A 20,084-nucleotide genomic window follows, 5' to 3' on the forward strand; every position below is an offset into this window, starting at 1 on the left:
AAAATCTTAAAGGAGGGTATAGTAACCAAATTTTAGCACTTTGTTAACTGTGTTTCAACAAATATTCCACAACATCTATTAGTTGTGACTTGTGTGAGAGATTAATTTTAGTATTTTTGTACAAGTGGCGTTTCAGCTCTTGAAGCTTTTTTCTTCCCCCTGACTACAACACCAATTAGTAAAAATTTTAAAAATAAATGAATTTCTGTCTTAGTGCAATTTACTCTTACTGATGAAAAAGACAAGAAGTGAAAAAAGGCAGTATTTGCTAGGAAACTCAGTTCTATAAATAATGATACTCTCATTAGGCTTATCAATGTCATTATTATAATTGATAATCTCATATCCCAATTTTCTATTCCCTCTTATAAAAAACCAATAACTTGTTGTGTACTTAACATGCCTTTATATAGTTCCATATTTAGTGCAACCATACCACATATTTTGAGACATGGAAAGAAAACTGACTACTTCACATTCAGCCATTTAGAAGCAGCAACCAGTTCATGTTTCTTGTCCTTCAATCATAAGAACCTCTCATCAAGCCACATTGCTTCGGTGTCGAATTTCGAACAAATTTATTCTTCTCACTTGATGGAGGAGGAAAGACAAATGGTTGATGTTGTCTCACAGCCAGAGGAATATTCCAAAGAATTGAATGTTGCTGTCAGAGCAGTGCAGATGGCTTGTTCTCTAAGCCAGAAAGTGCAAGACACTTTGATCTCCAAGCCTAGTAACAATTCCAAGGATTGTAGTTCTTCAGTCACAGTTGCAGGTGAATGTTCCTGAACTGTGAAATTTTTTGTCTTGTTTGTTTTGTGTGTGTGATTTTTGTTTCAATAAGCCAATGAGTTAACTTTTTATCTTAGCCATATGAATTCAAACCCTTTTCGGATAAACAACTTAATTAAACGTTTATCATATAAGTATTTATGTATTAGCAATTTCTAAAACAAATGATAAAATAAAATTGAAACTAATTTTATATAAACTATAAGTTGTTATGATAAACTATCAATGAAAACGTATAAAATAAGTTGAAAAGCAGTACATGTAACATGTCATAAGTTGTTTTTACGAACTTTCCCAAATAATCTCATATATATTTATGCTTTCAAATAAGTCAATTCAATCACGCCCTTATATGGAATTGTGAGATGATTATTGTGTTAGATTGCAACAAATTCAGAGTAGTGTAGGGGTGTCTAGTGTCTACTGCATGAAAGTGCAGGGATCTCATCAAACACAACTTTTCTACCAAATATGGAATTATAACTTGTGCCTAAGTTGGTTTGATATCCAGTCAAATTATGACAAATGGCTTCTTGGATATTGTTTTGAAGTGACACAAGAGGACAAACATTTTCTGATGCAAAAAGGATCTAATAATCAAAATGAATACTTAAATATTCTACTTATGAAAGAGGAAAACAAACTATTGGTGAATTTAATTAATTTATATCCATACTTACAATTAATGATTGAAATTGAATTGTAACATACTATTTCTATAGGTTGGAGTGTCAAAGCAATTATCAGCTGGATATTATCTACATGTTTAAGGGATGATAATATCTCTATTCTAGCTGAAGAGGATGTTCATACTCTCTCCAACACTAATTCATCTGAACTACTAGAAACTGTGGCAAAAACTGTGAATGAATGTTTAGCTAAAGCACCTCAATTTGGAGTTGAAGCCCCAGAATCACCTCTTGGAACATCAGAGGTTCTTGAAATCATTAGTCACTGCAACTCACTTGGAGGTCCTTCTGGAAGATTTTGGGCACTAAACTGTGATCAGTATGCTGTATCTTTATCACTGATAAAGGATGGAGAAGTTGTGGTTGGTGTTCTGGGGTGTCCTAACTACCCTATGAGAAAGGATTGGCTTAGTTATCAGCAAAGCTATCATAGGATTATGTCTAAGTTGATTCCTTCAACAAATAGAACTTTAAATGAAGGTTGTGTAATTTGTGCTAAAAAGGGTAGTGGTAAGGCTTGGATCCAACCACTGATCCATGTCAATGAGAAGTTTGTGTGGCCAAACCATGCAAAACAAGCTTCTGTTTCTTCTATTGATAACCTAGCATTGGCCACTTTCTGTGAAACAGTTGAGAAGGCTAATTCAAGCCACTCTTTTACTGATGGACTGGCTCATAGTGTTGGTCTCAGGTGGTTTTCTATTTCATTTTTTCTTTTGATATAAGTTATCTGTTTCTGTCTTTTGATATTTTACCTTTTGGATTATAGGTTTCTAGACATTCCAACATGGGATTATTCATTCCTATGTGGATTACTCCTGTATTTTTACCCTTCTATTTGAATTCAATTATCAAGGATTTAAAGTTCACGATCTTTGGTACTGCTGAGATTCTGAGAATCATAGTCAAATATAACCTCAATCACGTTTCAGGCACATAAAAAAACCTTAATGTGGCAGTCTAGATTGTAGCCACAGACCATTATTTAAAACCTTTTCCTTTAGTATTATACGCATATTAAAACTTTTACAAAAAAAATATCCAATCATTATTGCTAATATATTACAATAGAAATGATGAAAAGGTTCTTAGTAAGATGGTAATCTGAAAAGTGTGATGTACAAGTGCACATTCCTTACTCAATGATTAATCACACACCCATTTATTCCAATATTTAAAATATCACTTGGGAAAAAACAGCAACAATAATATAGTTTCCATAACAGAATAGTTTTTACTTTATAAGAAAACTCTTATGTATCATTTGTGTATGCAGTAATAAGCCATTAAGAGTTTACAACATGGTGAAATATGCGGCAATAGCTTGTGGGGATGCTGAGGTCTTTATGAAGTTTTCAAGGAGTGGTTACAAGGAGAAAATATGTGATCATGCTGCTGGTGTTATCATCATACAAGAGGCAGGAGGGACAGTAACAGATGTTAGGGGTTGTTCCTTGGATTTCTCTAAAGGTTCACATTTAGAAGGGATTGATCGTGGTATAGTTGCTTGTGCTGGATCCACATTACATGAAAATATCATAGATGCTGTTGATGCTAGTTGGTCTTCATCTACCCTTTGAATTGAAATTGTTTCATAAAAATAATAATGTATTGTGATCTTGTGAATTATATGCCCTGCTTTAACTTCAGTTATTGTTGATGTATTTGTACTAGTAGGTTGCTGGCATGAGATGAATATTGTTTGAAATGTTATCAATATTTCTTTGTATCCTCAATGACATTTACCAAGTCGTTACTTTATGTATTTTCCTTTTTAAAATCCTTAATTAAACACCGTTTCATATTAGTGATTAATATTACTCCAAGGCAAGGGAAATGAAAATTGAACTAGTTTTAGTATAGCAGTGGCTTATACGCGGTTGTGATGAATTAAGTCAGCAAGTATAATAATTGCAACCAACAAACAACAGGATCATAAATTCACCATCTGTATTCCACATGCTTTTTTCACTCTCCACTAACACATTTAATTAAATAAATATTCCGCTCCCACTATCTATCTATCTTCACACCTTAAATATCTCACTAACCAAACATATACACTCTCTTCTTCCATTTCATGTATACAAAGAAAGAAAAATGAAACACATAACCATCCTTATTTTGTTCATTGTGTTGCTAACAGTTACTACCTCTGTGTCCTCTCGCAGATCCACATCATCAACTACCAAACCTTCACCATCTAGTGAGAACAACAACAACAAAGGTGGAGGCAATGATTACGGTGGTTCCTTTGGATTTGGACCAGGAGGAAGTTTTAGCATACCAGGTTTTGGGAACAACATAGGAGGAGGATATGGAAGTGGTTATGGAACTCCAAATGGTGGCTACTCAAGAAATGGTGTAACTAGGCCTACTATTATCTGCAAAGACAGAGGCCCTTGTTATCAGAAGAAGGTGACGTGTCCAGCAAGGTGTTTTTCTTCCTTCAGTCACTCTGGCAAGGGTTACGGTGGTGGAGGCGGAGGTGGCGGCTGTAACATTGATTGCAAAAATAAATGTATCGCTTATTGTTGAGGGAAGCCACTACTATATATTAGTGTGCGAGTTTAACTTTTGGATAAATAAAAATTTATGATACTACTTATATATGGGTTGATCTGAGTTAGAACTTGCTTTCGATTATATATATATGGTTTTTTTAATGTCTATATCTATATAGTTTAAGATATTATGGGACATCGCTGAGAAGATTCTCATTCTGGGCTGCTATTTTTTTCTCTCTTATAAAAACATGTAACAAAACGTTTTTATATATGTGTGTGTGTGTTGAGTTATATTTTGGCTGAGGTAGGTTTAGTTTGTACTACTTGGGCCATTTTTCATTGAGATGACAAGAATTTCACTATTGCACATTTCTACCAGCCACTGTTATGTCAAAACTCTGGTTACACAATATACACTAACAAACCACATAAATAGGTAACATGTTAAACGAGAAAAACAAATAAATAAACAAAACTTGTACTACACAAAAATCACACTCAGTATAATATTTTTCTTCAAAGTATTTTGTGGCTAGTAATATACAACATCGATCCATACAAAAGTCATTCATACAGTCTTCTCCACAAAACGATATATCAGATTGCAGCTCTCATTGCTCCCCTTGCCACCTCCCGTTTCATCTCGGCAGCCTTACCACTGCCGCGGAAGTACATGTATACTTGCTGTATATACCAACCATAAGAAAAGTGAGGAACTATGTGTCGTAAGAAAATCATGGCTTTCAAATGCTAGCTTCACGTGCTAAAAATAATTGGAAACATAGAAAAGTGGACCCAAACCTGAATAACCCAAATGCTTATCAATGTTTCAAGGCAGAATAATCCAAATCCAACAAAGTAGAAAATCTACAAGCAAATGAAGAAAAATAAAAATAAATTAAATATGAAAGTACTAGTTAGTGTAGCATGAGTAATTTTAAGAAAAACAAAGTTTGACGTTTATATAGTATTCTTACCCCAATCAAAGTATGGTTGTCTATCACATCTATGGCAGATAGAATGCCCCTGTATTAAATGCGAGTAGACAGAGCCAACATTAGATAATAAAAATGATAATAACTTCGGTCTCTTGAAGAGATGAACAAACACATTAAATTCCAAATTTTACACCACTCACACCAACATGCCTACAGGTTTGATACTCTAGGACCACTTAGATTTCAAATTGGGTGAAGAGTGAGGATAAGATGTCATAAATCTACACATTTTATTTTAAAGAAGGGAAAAAGAGAGGCGAAACATATCTTCTGAAAGGAAAATGAATTTAAATGCCTTGTCTCCTTGTGTCACAAAAAAATATAGTAAAAAAAAGCAATATTGTTACGTTAAATCGAGTGCATATAGTTAGTTGTCGTACGTCAGGGATTTTCCTTTGAAAACTATAGGAGGAGCAACGGCAGCTAAGATGCAGAATCCTATGTGAATCTGTAAGCAGAAGAAGAATCATAGATGATTAGATTCCTTCACTTTTTTGAAGAATAACTCATGCACATTAAGTATAAACAATATATACCAGATAAAGCAGGAAAAACCATCCAAATTTCAAAGCACTTTCTGTCCTGTAATAAAAAGGGAGCATATTTAGCATCAAATCAAGAATATGGCTAAATAAAAAAGATCAAACATGGGTGCATATTAACTAATTGTTCTTGTATAAAAGCTTCAAAGCACATATCATCAAAATGTCTCAATACAAACAAATGCAATAGTTTCACAATTTGTTGAAAACCTCTAAATTGGTTTAAGAGAGAAGGAAAAAAAATTAAATTGAAAGAAATAAGCACAAATCACGTTTACGTTATCAATTCAAAACTTCCACAGTTTAGATTTACTATGAACATGACCGAATGTGATAAAACTTCACAGCATTCAAAGCTCCTAGGTTTGCGTGTTTCTCAAGAACAATTTTTAGTCTTAAGTTATATAAAAGAAATCCTAACTTGTTGCAGTTGCATAACTTATTAGAAAATAGAACTAAATGCAGGTAAGCATTGATTTTTTTATTACCTAAAGGTACGATATAATGGACGATACCACAGAACATATGCTCCAGGTACCCCGGCTATAAAGTAGATAATCGCCAGAAACCATATTTTTACACCTGCATTAAACAAGGGCATGGTCCACATGCATGGGATTTGTAGATGTCAGATTAGTAATTTGATCTGTTATGTTAAATAACCGAATAAAACCTTCTTTTACATATCTAAACTCACCTTCGCCCTTAATCCAAGCTGCAGTTACAGCTATAACATTCCATAAAAGGCACAACACTAGTCCTGCATAATATAACTTTTCATCAATGACCGTGATTTAACATGACTAACACAATACTCAAGAACTTCTGGCAAAAACTATACAATAATTGGAACCAAAAGCACCCCTCCCCCCCAATAAAAGAGGATTATGTACCTAACAGTGTAGTAAATGCAACATATTGCAATTTTTGAAGATGAACCGGAATTTCATTAGCAATATCGTGATGGATAATTGGGAAAAATGGTGGCCAATTCTTTTCCTCGAGAACAATTCCAGCTGCAAAACAAAATGTAATTGCCTATTAGACGAATTAAACAGAATGAAATTTGTGCAAAATGTTTAAACTTCAAAGACGTTTATAAATTTCTGCAGTACTATTCAATTGAATGTCAACAGAAACAAACATAGCCACCCCTAACAATAATAGCAATGTCAACAATTGAACTTTAAAAAGGATAGCCATACAAATAACTGAATCATTCTCAACAAATATAAATATAGGAAATGTAATTTACCTCGTGCAGCTGCTTCTTCTTTCCGTCTCACTTCCTGTATTTAGATAAATAAAGAAATAAATAAAAAATGCAAGTGAACACTGAAGTACTGAACCCTAAAGTGAATAGAAAGACACCAAGAAATCCCATTGCATACCTGTTCCCTTCTTCTCAAATCAGCCTCCTTGGATTGGAGTTCCTTCTCCTTCTTTTTCAAATCCTGATGTTGAAATAGATAACAATAAGAAAAAGTTCATCAAATTCTTGCAAGAATACATGAATACATTATAAATGGAAAGAAAAAAACTGAGGATTTCAACAATATCAATTATATGCATACCGTTGATGTATCGAGAGGTATATCAACTGTTTCACCAAAGCCATAATTATTATAATCAGCACGCTCTGGCTTCAGAGGCGCAAGCCTTGAGTTTGTAGCAGGTGGAACACTTCCAGGATTCTGACATTTTAAAAACAATATGAAAATAATAAAATTTCAACATCACAGGCATGCATCTTAAAAACATCACAGCAAAGCTTTTGAATATCATTAATGTGACATTTAGTTAATCGGTAATCTGCAAAGATTTTTGGTAATTTTTTGTTGTGTAACGATATATCCTAACAAAATTTTCAAAATACTAGTAATACATAGTGATTCAAAAAATATTTTAAAACTATTTGACATTACCTCCTCTTAATGCATGTCGTTCATAAAATTTTAGAATAAGGTATTATTTTTTTATTCTGAATATAAAATTAAAACTTTCTATAATATTTTTGTATACCATTTGTATTTACATGCATAAAAACTGTGTTCCCCCTAATCTTTAGCTCTACCTCCACTGCTGACCATAACCTACTGTTGTCACTTGTGACTTTTAAATTATCAAAAATCAATTTCATGAACGTATATAATTATGATACACTGGTGTTTGATTAATAAACTCACTGTTGTGTAAAATGCACCACCACTATAGTTTGATTGGCTTGATGTTTTTCCCCTTACAGCTGGATCCTGTTTGCAGGGAATATGTTATCTCAAGGTCCAAAAAACAGAGTTCTAAAATCCTCAATCATAAATTATAATCTCCTAACTTCAAATAGATCAGATCTTAATACAACTATACAAGTTCATAATTGTCATCTCTTCATAGTGCATTAGATTTATTAGAATGTGGACATGGTGTAACTTAACCCCACAAAACCATCTTATATGCTTCAATTTATGAATATATTTTCAAACTGTATCAAATCCAATGTGGCACTTTCAATTCAACACACACCCTCACATCTAGGGTTGGACACCTTTGTCGTCTAGTGATGAGTATTCCAACATATCTTAGACAGGCTCTAATATCTTCTTAATTTGGGTTCGACCTAACTTAACTCCCACAAAACCAACTTGTAAGATGAGAAATGTCTTCCATTTATAAACACTTTTTCATACCGTATCACATCCAATGTGGGAATCTCAGCAAGCTTAACTGTATTAATTTCAAACATTAAGAATATACAACCACAGCTGATTCAGCAAAGAATAGACACTACATATGGCACTCAAATTTGTATATTCACTTTAACATTACCATGCCAGCACCAGCAAAGTAAATAAAAAAGCAACTCATCGTTAATTTCATGCCATGACAACAAAAAGGGCATTACCAGTTTACCACAACATACAAATTAAAATTGAGGATAAACGTTGAAATTCAAATAGTGGGACCTTTAAACTACATAAAGTTGTTTCGAAATTACTGAAATAGAGGGAGCAAATCAAAATTTAGTGAAAATATGAGAACCAATTAAGATTTTTTTCCAATTATAGTTACACACTACTCCCTCCAAAATAAAATATAAGCAAAAAGAGTATTTGAAAGGTTGATGTATCCGGTCTAAAATTTCATTTTAGAGGGAGTCCACCACTATTTATCCTCCATTAAAGGAGAAGTTGTCGTCTCTCACAATCTCTTCCAAATAACTCATCATGTAATCCGGTTTCAAGTTGTTAATTGATGCTACATGGCTGTAATTTTAATGTTTCCATGAAGAATGAATTTGAAAACCTCTAGAATTCCCCCACCCCGATCGGACGATTATTCATGCTAAGAATTAAATAAAATTTACTAGACAAATCAAATCTAAACAAATACAGCATCTGCATGTACAAACATATCACAAGGAAATGTGAAAGATGCATCCAGAAAGCCTAAGCTGAATTCTAAAGGCAAAGCCAAAACAACATTAGAACACACAAAATCCTACATGAAGAAACAAAGAAAAACAACAACTAGAACAGGCTAAAAATAGATACCCACACACACAAAAAAAAAACTCAAAAACCGGTTTTCCCAACCATATCAATTATAGTATCAAACAAGTCAACCTAAAATCAACAAGTCTAAAACAACAATAATTTAACTAAAGTTGCAGTCTAAAACACCCCTTTAAAGGATCAAATCAAGATCAACACAAAACACTTGATACCCAGTTAAAAAAATCACAACTTTGAGAAAAAGAAGGACATACAGAGAAGGGATTAACTTCTTCTTCAGCGAAGGGGTTACTGTCATAGCGACCAGCCATGAGATCTGTGACGGTGTTGAAGAGGCAGAGAGCAAAGTCAAATCAAATGGGTAACAAAAAATAATGAATTTTGAAGTGTTGAGATTTGAAAGTTTGAAACTTGTAATAGAAACTAGAAGAATGGAAAAGGAAAGGTTGCAAAAAGGAAGGTAATTAATTACAGCAATAGACACAAAAAAGAATTGTTTTTGGTCAAAAACATAAACAGAGAGACTCTGCTTTCAGACAAAAAAAATATAATATAATTAGAGAGTATTTTTTTTTGGTTACATATAATTAGAGAATATTTAGTAAAAAAAATGCTACTTATGTCTTTCTTTTATAAAAAATATTATATTATATACTACATCGGTCTAATAAGCTTCTTTTTGCACTTTCACATATACATTTTTTTAAAATGTTGGAGTGTAATATATTCAATGTGATTATTTTTGTGCATAGGTGTTGTAGAAATATCTCTTTATTGTATGTGAAAATATGTGTTTTTGTAAAATTTGTTTTGATTTAATTTATATTTTATTTATTCAACCAAAAACAGTATACTTTTAGTCTTTCTTTGGATTAAATTTACATTTTTGTAACAGCTAAAAATATATTTTCTTTAACAAATGTTATAATTTAAAACAAAAATATTAAATAAAATTTAATTTAAAAAAACAATTTAGTGATAAAAAAAACGTACTAATTTAAACAAATTTCATATGCCGGGAATCGGGAGTATAACTGTTTTTCATTTTAATTTAATTCGTAGAAATGTTGTTTTATTGTTGTAAATAATTTTTCAGGTTTAAATTGAAAAAAATATATTTTATGTGATTTACTGGTATTTTGTAACTTTATTTACATTTTTAAATTATTAACGTTAAATTAAAAAAAAAATCCATTAAAAATTGCTGATATTATAGTTCATACAGGTAATGATCAATCTAAAAGTAGAATAGCATTTTTTTGACAAAAATATAATCAAATGTTCTTTTGAAATAATTGTACTTCTGTTGTTAAAAGAAATTGGTAATAATTTTACTTTGTCCAAATGTGAGATGTGTAATTGCTGTTAGTAAAAAGCCAAAATTTCAAATTTTGATCTCGTCAGATCTTGTTGAACTTTTATTCAAAATCATTTGTCTTTGTCTACATGGAATGGTATAACTGATAAGCAATTTAATTAGTCCCTTTAATGACATTGTACAACAACTTATACTACAAAAAATGGCGTTGTATAACAAAAACAACTTACAAACATAATTAATCATCAACAATAGAGATTAAATTTATCATCCTAAACACCATTGATTAAGCAAGGACGTAATAAAAAATAAAAAAATTATTTTAGTAAAAGTTTATTGTAGCTATAATGTGCATGATATTTTATCTTTATGTGCTTTTAAATATAAATTTGTCATTTATTGTGTATAACATGAGATTGCATCTTGTATCATTCACAATAAACTATACTAATACCTACAATTAACCAAATATAATTTGAGACTGTACTCAACAATTAAATTATTGAACTTGGTTTATAAATTAAACAAATTGAATTTGAGCTAACAATTAAGTTCATTAACTAAATAGATGAATTTGAGTTATATATAATTCTACTTATTTGATTTATGGTCAGTCTTGCTAATTTAATACTTACATGATATTTTTCACTAGTTTTATGGTTGAATATGTTTGTGATAGAAATTTTTAGGTTACCATTTTGTGTTTAAAGTAGAAAAGTCAAATGAATATAATTTTGAAAAATTAAAAAAGTAAATGAAAGCAATTCTCAAACCGAATAGGATTACACATATGACAAAATTTTCACTCAAGAATTTTACACTACACTTTCCAAATTTAAACTCAAAACCTAAGGATAAACTCAACATGTATGTGTCATGTTTTCGAAGTGCTCTTTGGTCAAAATATATATCATTTGCCATCGAAAAATTCAAACTATTTACACTATTACCTATTATTATGATATCTCAAATTCTACTCTCTCTTTTTATGAAATCAAATTTTACTCTTTATTAGGGAATGCAACTTGCTGCTACATTTTCAAAAGCAGCTATAGAACCAGGACATATTGAAAATAAGAAGCAACTTTAAAATATGCGTGGCAAACATTTAGAAGAAAAAAACTTAGGCTTTGTTTGAAAATAGATGGAATACGGTGAAATTGAGTGGTATGTGATGTGGTTCTATTGTTTGGATTTTAAAAAAATGAGTAAAATGAAGTGGTACATAATGGAACTTATTCCATCCAATTTCATCCTCTTCTCTTATTTTTCATTCCCCCAATTTGGGGAGCATGATTTGTGTTTTTTTCCTTCACTTTTTTTCAAAAGTAACTAAATTTGGAGAAGATGTCTTGTGTTCCTCTTAATGTTAATTTTCAATCCATAACCTTATAATGAGGGTAAAAATGGAAGAAAAAAGTATAATAATTCATTTAATTCCATCAACTTACTTCCTAACAATAGAATGAAAACTTTGTTCCCTTCAATTTCATTCCATTCTGCTTCACTCTATTCCGGTCATTCTGTCCCTTTTAAAATATCCAACCAGAGCAATTCTAGAAGGAAGATTGAGAGTCAACAATCTCAAATGATATGCGTGTATCCCACAGACAAAAAAGTCAAAAACCATGTGCTGCATGGTTCAGTTAACGAACATAGATCATGAAAACCAAAAGCACTATTTTATTCATTTTAGGATTGATGGTATTGTAATACTAAGCCTACATATATGACAAAACTACATCAAAATAAGAAATACCAGGAAGGGCTTGTATAGTGTGGAAAAAAGACAATGAACAAAATTGAAAGAACAAAAGAATATTAAGAAATATGGAATCTTCCAAAATTGAATGAATTGAGAATTCACTCAGTTACAAAAACTAAATTATACCTATGACTATATGTAGAAGCTAGGCTAACCGATCAAAACAGATTATTTGAAAGAACTGCTAAAAAAATAGTTGGCGGTTGCGCCTTCGCCTTTTGCGTCTTTGATCACTCTTGGATGGATTAACCCAACTTCTGTCCTCGGCAATGGCTTGATTCCAACGCTCTTTGAAGATTTCGAGTTCCCATGTTGACTGCCTTCTTATCTGCTCAAAAAGCATGTGTTACAATTTAGACAAGGCCGTTTTGCAAGCTACTTTGGGATCGAAATAAGATTTGGTTTTGAAAGTAGTTCAAAAGCCTCACCTCGGTTCTCTGATCAACGGCTGTTGAGCCATGTCTCTGATTAAGAAGCAAAATCGAAAAGAAGGTAAAGGTAAGATTGACCGTTTGATGAATGAAATAAGATTATAAGGAATAAATCTTCTAAGATTGTAACCATTGAACATAGATACAATTATGATTTCGGGGAGCAAAGTGCCAAAGGACATAGTATTAAAGCAAGGAAGCAAATGGATATAAAATCAATTCAAATATTTGGAGAGAAAGGAGGTAAATACTTTGGTTGTATCATGACTGCTACCGCCAAGAGTTGGTATTCCCTTGTGAACAATATATTCGCTATCAACAACACCCACATTTTGACTGCGATCTCCCTGAAAATTACATTGATTTCAATACAAATGATACTTGACATACAGTAAATGTAAACTTAAAGAGAAGAAGAATTGCTAGTCATTCTTGTGTAAACACAATCGACCGCTGAGCTATATAGCATCGACGCTTCAAATTTAAGAGTGTGCGGTATCCGACACTGACAGGACACCGACACATATGATTCACATATGTGTCGGTGCGTGTCTGGTGTACATGTTTGTATCGGTACTACATGGCTAATGAGATACTTAATAGAAAACACAATGAAGTCCAAGACCATCAATTGTTACACAATGCACTACAGGACCATCAATTGTTACACAATGCACTACAGGACCATCAAATGTTACAATGATTAGTTACCAGAAATTGTGTAATTCTCACCTGAGCACAATATCCTAGTTTCATATCCATTCCCCAACCATGGACAAGGTCATTCTGAGAAAAAATGAAAATGAAATGATGGCTTATCAAAATTATGAGAAAATTATAATGCGAGATTCAGGTGGTTTTTATGATTCCAATGAACCATGGAAAATTACCTGTATAAGATGCCAAGTACAGTACCAAGCAGATCGAGAGAAAACAGGAGCCATACCTTCCACAAACCTGCCCAAGTTGTATTCAAGTTTCTAAGTCATTCATAACACGATAAAAGATGCAACCAAAAGTAAAATAAATCAGCACAAATGAAATATTATCAATTTGCTAAAAAAAATTTTTCAATACAATGACAGATATAAATTTTAAAATCCATCCTAATCATAGAAAGATGGACGATGGCACCTACATATAAGATATTGAACACTGTCTTACAACAATAGTAAAATACACAGCACAACCGTTTTCAAAGAAAGTAATAATTACCCGGTGCACGGTGGTCCATCACTTTCATCCGAACACCTAGTTTTACCTCTGAGCTCATAGACTCTTCTGCAGGTAAGAAAACTTGAGTGTAAGTATGACAATTGACAAACATTGATTAGTAAGTACCACATTGGTATCTCAAACAAAAAAACCACCTATGCACTTTTTTGGTTCTGGCTCTGATTGTAATCCTATGATGTATCTCCGTCGAATCTGGATCAAGAGCCGGTTGAGATATCTCCAACCCTTCTTCCTTTACAATCTCAATGTATCTGCAAAACAGATGCCCAATTAATGAATTCTTTCTTTGACGAGAATATAGAAGTGTGTCATGAGGTGATATACATATAATAAGTAACTTATTTTTCTACCATTTCCGAAAGGGCAAAGATTACTTAACAACCTAATGTGACCTTAATATAATAAGGATAATCAAGATCAACAAAACCATCAGTCATACCTTGACGGAGAAAAATATTCCACCCCTAAATCCTCATCCCAGAGAAAGATGTAATCATAAATAGAAACTATATCTGGATGTAGAAATCTTTTTGCAAACCACCTGGTAAAGAACTCGTGAGTTAATATTTAAATTGAGAAAGATAAACCATATAAAACACATGCATTCAAAAGTACATTTAAAATGAAAGCATGCAAATCACGCAGTGGCAGATTACTCAAATCATTAGTATCTAGATTCATTTGATAAGTCTACTTACCACTTTGTTTGGTTTTGAGCAGTTATGTGTATGGCCTTGCCACTCCAATCAAGATCCAACCATCCATCCACATTGGCGTCATAATGGAATAAAATAATTGTAAAATTTCCTGTCAGAAACTGAAATCAATGAAATTAGACTAAGAGTGCTGCTGCAAATAATTTTGATAACCAAACAAATTATCAAAAATACCTTTTGCACCATGGCGTCTACATTATGCTTTTGTTTGATACCAACTGGAACTGCCAGCAAGCTACGATCCGAGTAAACATTAACCTGAGATCAAATAAGCGGCACCAATAAATCACAAATTAGCTTAGCTCAGGTGAAGCAGATTTGGTAACTGTTGGCTTTCCCATTACATAGTACCAAATTTTGGCCATCGTCGATTAGTTTCAAATTTTCAATAGAACTATAATGGAAAAGAACAAAGAAAAGATGCAGACTGACCTTCGATCTTAAATTACTTGGCGACCATAACGGCCTTAACTCAAAATCTGAAGTAGCGTCTATTATACCTCGTGGCAAGCCTTTCAACTTTCCGGAATGTGAATTATATGGCTGCACAGTGGCACCAACAACACCAATGTCAATAAAGAAGACACATTCAAGTTACATCATCAAATTAATGCAAGAGTAGTAAAGTAGGTAGGTGTATCAAATTTTTTCAAATGCTGTCATAGCCTTTATCTTGAATACATCAAAGCTCAAATTTGGAAAGAAGAGGGAGAAAAGAAGTTGGAAAAGTCAAAGCAGCATACCTCTACCTCTCCCCAGATACTCCACTTTTTGTCTATCTGATAAAGGACAAACAAAATAATGAAATTCCAAATTAGCAAATGAAGTACAAGAGTATAACATCATTTAGTGATGTATATTAGAGAAAAGGAAAGCTTGGTCCTTGTAGTTTCCAACTGCCATAAAAAGTGGCTTTTGAAACTAAACAATACTAGCAACTACAACAACAACCTATCCTTGTCCCTATTGAAAAACATCCAAGTCCCACATAGAAAAAGAGATGAGGCCTGACTAGAGATTATAAAGAGAGGTACCCCCTACCTTACAAGCCAATTTTGTAAGGTTGAGTTAGGCCCAACCCAAATTCTAAGAATCCCCACTAGGCTGGAAGCCATACTAGCAACTAAAAAAATCACATAAAGTTATATGGTCTTATACCGATATATTTTTCTAAATAGTTTTCCAATCATAACAAAAAAATTGGTTGTATAATTTTTTAGGCACTGACTTCACAAAATTTCAAATCAAATTATATACTAACAGTGTTATGAAACTCTCTGAGTAAAGCAGCACTGCAGCAATGTGTAGAATATAAATTAGTCAAACAACTAATCAACATCACTGACCCCTATTTAACACATACTATTTCATACCTCTGCTTGTTCTTGGTTATATTGATACTTTAAAGTCCTATATACAACGAACAACATTACTGTACATGCAACTGCCATAAAAGGCAGCCTCTTGATCTTCAAACTTGATTTTCCCTGCTCAAAGAAAGAAAATTCACATTGAAAAAAAAGTGAAGTTACAAACTGGAAACCACCACAAAAAAACTGTTTACAAAACAAGTTTGAACAAAAATAGGACAGACCATCAAGCAAGACACTCTTCCATGGTTTGATTGACTTCATAGAAACATGAATCCCTTTATTCAGTCTTCATCACAAACTGCTCGCTGCAACATAGAGTATCATAAATTATTTCATCTTATTACAAAACACACATTATGTGAGGTACTCATGGTGCACATGCCCCAGTGTGACAAAAAAGAGCTAATACATGTGAATTTAAGAAACAAGCTTAGAATACTGGCAATGATAACAAAAAACACATTATGTTGCTTAACCTACACTGTTATTTATCAAAAGTGTAAACTAGCCAAACCTTCATAAAATAATAACAAACAACACCAACCAAAGCAATTTCCAAAACTAACATCACACGACACAACACCAAAACAGAGATGCATGCATGGTCTTTTACTCACACCAAGAGTCACATGAAAAATACAACTCAAAAAGACATTGAACTACAAATTAAAATTAAAATTGATATTGATATCCCTATTAAATTAAAAATAAAAAATAAAAGAAAAAGGAAATGTAATAATTTAATTCAATTTTCATCACATTAAATAAAATACAAAAACTCTGAGCGTTTGAATCAGATCTAGCTAGCCCTTGTAAACTTTCACTCCTACTCATGATCATTGAGATTAAAGTTTCTGTAGTTTTTACAATAATAATAATAATAAATTGAAACGTGAATTTCATGAGAGGGCAAAACAATTGAAAATATGATTCTATGACTTTGGGGATCTTCCCTTGAATCGATGTTCAGAACCCAGTGTAAGAAATAAGCGAAAAAGAGGTGAGAAAAGCAATGGGGGTGTAGAAAAATGCGAGAAATGAAAGGGGTAAGCATGAAAAAAAGAAAAGAAAGAAAGTTTGAAGATGAAAAGGAATACCCAGATGCAAAATGAAGAGAAAGATGAAAGCGAGAAAGAAGGAAGAAGTGAGAAGTGAGAAAGAGAGCAAGTCTAAAGGAAAAGAGAGAAGACAAATGAATGCGTGGCTATTGATATTGACCATGGCATGCATCTCTCTTTTCTTTCTTAGCTCTGCAACCACCAAATTTACACTCTCCTTAAATTACCTTTAAATTACTCCTAAATGCCACACATAATCAAATATCATAAGATTTCCACACACAAAATAATATCGAATATTGCTTCTACCATACTGCTTTATATGAGCTAATAATTACATTTTTTTTCATTAAATTGTCTTTAAGTTTTAATTTAATAAATAATACCGATATCATTAAGTTATTTGTATTTAAACGATGATTAATTATAGTAAAATTTATAATTTTTAAAATTAAAAAATAAATATTTATGGTATTAAAAGTTTTAAATATTTTTTAAATATTATCTATATAATCTCCTAACTTAATTTCAGGTAACACTTTAATCATTTATTTATTTTATTGTATTTTTAATTTGATTTTTTATTTAATTTTAAGTAACAATTTGATCTTTTATATCTTAAAATGTCAACAATGTTATGTTTTTTTTACATAAACTTAAAAAATTCATTAAAATCTTGAAACAAAATCCATAAAATTCAATATCAATTTTAAGAAAATTCATGTATTCATCAAATGCATAACTTAAATATTTAAATAAACTCATATTTTAATCTCCAACAACATCAAATAAATAATGAAAATTTGAGTTATGAATTTGATGAAATTTGATTTTATATTGAAGATGATAATTAATTTTATGGGTTTTGTTTGAAATTTTTGATTAATTTTTTAAATTTTTATCAAAAAAAGATAATATTGTTGATATTTTAAAACATACAATATCAAATTATTGTTACTTAAAATTAAATAAAGGACTAAAATCAGAAAAAGAAAAGATAAATAATTAAAATGTTACCTAAAATTAAATTAAGGGATCGCGAAATGCCTATTTTTATTCTATCTATTGTGTATATTTTTTATAGATATTTAATGAATGAGTTCATTTGTCATCTTATTTTTACCCGAATAATAATAGTTATATTCTTTTTTCATGATTCACTATATTATTAAGTGAAATATATGTGAGTTCCACCTATTTAAAAATAAAATAATGAGATTAACATATATTTTACTTAATAAAAGAATAAATATTAAAAAGAGAATGGGAAATAAAATGTTGCTGGCATTAATCATTTTCACATTGTTGGTCCATATGAGACTAATTAACTATGTCGACAACAATAATTATCCAATTATTATTTTTATATAATTCTTATTATCATTATCTTTTACTTGAAATTTGTTTTAGTTGACGTCAAAACAAATTAAGTATAGTTCTTTTTTTATTCATTGTCGAATGATGTGACCTGAGGACTTAGAGACGAAGAAGAAAATGTTTGACATGGAGGTTTTTATTAGAATATTTATTTTTTTAAAGTGATCTTCATCATTGTGTATTTTTGTAGACTGCAAAGTAATGGAAGAAGAGAAAAAAGAGATATCTGATTCAATTTTTGTTTAATCTTTTAAGTTTATATTTTTTCAATTAATTTTTTAAATTAAATTAATTTACATCATTAAAATATATTAAATTACGTATGCACTCTTTTAAATAAGAGTGTACACGAATTGAATTAGGTTGTTTTTGGTCGAATCCAATATCCGAATCAATCAATTTTAATTAGGTTAGGTTGAACTTTCAACCCGTGATTTTTCCATCAAATCCGAACTAAATCAACTCGATTATGAACGAGTTGGATTTGGTTAAAAGGTAATAAAAAAATATAATTAAATTTAATTACTTGAACATCTAAAAAATAATAAAATTATATCGCAACATATTATTTAATACTTAAAATAATATATATATATATATATATATATATATATATATATATCACGTCAATAGATTGAGTCATAATGCAAATTGAATTGGATTCGGTGATCGGGTTCGCAGGTTTACCGGTATCCATAAATAGTGTTACCTTTAAGTTTAAATTTTTTTCTCTAACTAATGTCATAAAATGTTAATATATAATCAAAATATCGCAATAAGTTGATTCTTAAAGTTATTTGGCATGTAAAAGAATTTAAAGACATTAATTATGTAGATAAACATTTATTATTTTGTTTTTAAAGCAATATAAGTGTTTAAATTGTTGTAGAAAAAATCAATAAATATATATCATTTATTAGATTTGATGAACTGAATGATTAATATGAACGACATATTATTGCATAAAATTTCAAATGTACATAAATTTTCAATTAAATTAATTGTTATAAAAATTGAGATAAATGATTAACGGTACAAACGTAATGTTTCAAATGATCAAATTGTAATAAAATAAACTTAAAAACCTAAATAGAAAAATGTAGACATAATTTACATACAATTATATTACATTTTTAAGTTTATACAGGCAGAAGTGTATTTAATTTCTACAAATAATAAGAAAATTAATTTTAGTTTCCACAAAATATAAACTTTAGTTTAAGTTTTTATAAAATACAAACATTTTTGTTTTAATTCCAAATATTTAACACAGTTATTTTTTAATAGTTGAGTAACTAATGACTCTAAACTTAGTCTCTGCATAATTTAAAAAATTTGATTTTAGTCTCTACAAAATAAAAAATATTATTTTAATTAATGTAAAATACAAGAAATTTAATTCTAATTTATTATAGTCATTCTAAAATAAAAATAATAACAAATTTAGTCTTAACAAGATTAACGTGCTTCTAATTTTAGTTATGGCAGTTAAGTCTAACATATGTGTTTGAATTAATTTTTACAAACTTGTTTACAACAATATAAAAGATTTATCTACAAACATGAGCTCAAAATTAAATTTTTATGTGTATATTTAGTAATTTTTATTTTGAGTTTTTAAAATTTAAAAAATTCATATTTAATACATCTTTAATAAAAAAATTCAAAATTTTTGTGATAAATTTTTTATAATTTTCTCAAATCTTTACAAAAGTTTATTTAACTTTATTTAATTAAACATATCTCATTTCATCTAGGACTAAAATCATAATG

The 20,084-nt window shown here is 30.6% G+C and overlaps 4 protein-coding genes across 6 annotated transcripts; 2 read left to right on the forward strand and 2 right to left on the reverse strand.

Annotated features, from left to right (window-relative positions):
• The first annotated feature begins 320 nt into the window (after positions 1 to 320).
• Positions 321 to 3,217, forward strand: LOC101511785 (3',5'-bisphosphate nucleotidase AHL-like). The gene is made up of 3 exons (XM_004504934.4): positions 321 to 775; positions 1,515 to 2,172; positions 2,758 to 3,217. The coding sequence occupies exons 1-3, from the start codon at positions 400 to 402 to the stop codon at positions 3,059 to 3,061; spliced, it is 1,338 nt and encodes a 445-aa protein (XP_004504991.1). The 5' UTR covers positions 321 to 399; the 3' UTR covers positions 3,062 to 3,217.
• Positions 3,218 to 3,487: 270 nt separating this feature from the next.
• LOC101512657 (uncharacterized) lies at positions 3,488 to 4,153 on the forward strand. The gene has a single exon (XM_004504937.4). It carries the CDS (start codon positions 3,582 to 3,584, stop codon positions 4,017 to 4,019), a length of 438 nt encoding a protein of 145 aa, XP_004504994.1. The 5' UTR covers positions 3,488 to 3,581; the 3' UTR covers positions 4,020 to 4,153.
• Positions 4,154 to 4,333: 180 nt separating this feature from the next.
• Positions 4,334 to 9,560, reverse strand: LOC101512098 (secretory carrier-associated membrane protein-like). Of its 2 annotated transcripts, XM_004504935.4 has the most exons (13): positions 9,292 to 9,560; positions 7,715 to 7,780; positions 7,103 to 7,222; positions 6,920 to 6,982; positions 6,784 to 6,817; positions 6,422 to 6,544; positions 6,226 to 6,288; positions 6,017 to 6,110; positions 5,523 to 5,568; positions 5,367 to 5,434; positions 4,966 to 5,014; positions 4,790 to 4,855; positions 4,334 to 4,672 (listed from the first exon to the last, which is right to left on the reverse strand). In XM_004504935.4, exons 1-13 carry the CDS (start codon positions 9,346 to 9,348, stop codon positions 4,586 to 4,588), a joined length of 936 nt encoding a protein of 311 aa, XP_004504992.1. In that variant the 5' UTR covers positions 9,349 to 9,560; the 3' UTR covers positions 4,334 to 4,585. The 2 variants fall into 2 exon arrangements, with proteins under 2 accessions (XP_004504992.1, XP_004504993.1); XM_004504936.4 differs by lacking the exon at positions 7,715 to 7,780 and having other exon boundaries at positions 9,292 to 9,500.
• Positions 9,561 to 12,018: 2,458 nt separating this feature from the next.
• Positions 12,019 to 17,216, reverse strand: LOC101512967 (uncharacterized). Of its 2 annotated transcripts, none has more exons than XM_012717035.3 (15): positions 17,162 to 17,216; positions 16,098 to 16,181; positions 15,877 to 15,990; positions 15,247 to 15,282; positions 14,936 to 15,046; positions 14,678 to 14,761; positions 14,486 to 14,604; positions 14,227 to 14,328; positions 13,922 to 14,038; positions 13,767 to 13,832; positions 13,442 to 13,508; positions 13,284 to 13,337; positions 12,803 to 12,898; positions 12,549 to 12,584; positions 12,019 to 12,448 (listed from the first exon to the last, which is right to left on the reverse strand). In XM_012717035.3, exons 2-15 carry the CDS (start codon positions 16,098 to 16,100, stop codon positions 12,305 to 12,307), a joined length of 1,149 nt encoding a protein of 382 aa, XP_012572489.1. In that variant the 5' UTR covers positions 16,101 to 16,181; positions 17,162 to 17,216; the 3' UTR covers positions 12,019 to 12,304. The 2 variants fall into 2 exon arrangements, with proteins under 2 accessions (XP_012572489.1, XP_004504995.1); XM_004504938.4 differs by lacking the exon at positions 17,162 to 17,216 and adding an exon at positions 16,974 to 17,146.
• Between the last annotated feature and the right edge of the window lie 2,868 nt (positions 17,217 to 20,084).

Source organism: Cicer arietinum, chromosome 6 (genome assembly GCF_000331145.2).
Source record: "Cicer arietinum cultivar CDC Frontier isolate Library 1 chromosome 6, Cicar.CDCFrontier_v2.0, whole genome shotgun sequence".
Classification (NCBI taxonomy): domain Eukaryota; kingdom Viridiplantae; phylum Streptophyta; class Magnoliopsida; order Fabales; family Fabaceae; genus Cicer; species Cicer arietinum.

Bases quoted from the DNA above. Each gene is read 5' to 3' on its own strand.
- LOC101511785 (XM_004504934.4), top strand. From the start codon at position 400: ATGCCTTTATATAGTTCCATATTTAGTGCAACCATACCACATATTTTG. The intron at 776-1,514 runs GTGAATGTTCCT...CTATTTCTATAG, and splicing joins TTCTTCAGTCACAGTTGCAG to GTTGGAGTGTCAAAGCAATT. The intron at 2,173-2,757 runs GTGGTTTTCTAT...TTGTGTATGCAG, and splicing joins GCTCATAGTGTTGGTCTCAG to TAATAAGCCATTAAGAGTTT.
- LOC101512657 (XM_004504937.4), top strand. From the start codon at position 3,582: ATGAAACACATAACCATCCTTATTTTGTTCATTGTGTTGCTAACAGTT.
- LOC101512098 (XM_004504935.4), bottom strand. From the start codon at position 9,348: ATGGCTGGTCGCTATGACAGTAACCCCTTCGCTGAAGAAGAAGTTAAT. The intron at 7,781-9,291 runs GTATGTCCTTCT...CCCTGCAAACAG, and splicing joins AAGAAGTTAATCCCTTCTCT to GATCCAGCTGTAAGGGGAAA. The intron at 5,569-6,016 runs GTAATAAAAAAA...TTTTTATTACAG, and splicing joins CCATTATATCGTACCTTTAG to GACAGAAAGTGCTTTGAAAT.
- LOC101512967 (XM_012717035.3), bottom strand. The intron at 14,605-14,677 runs GTATTTTTGATA...CATTGATTTCAG, and splicing joins TAGACGCCATGGTGCAAAAG to TTTCTGACAGGAAATTTTAC. The intron at 13,338-13,441 runs GTAATTTTCCAT...ATTTTTTCTCAG, and splicing joins GTACTTGGCATCTTATACAG to AATGACCTTGTCCATGGTTG.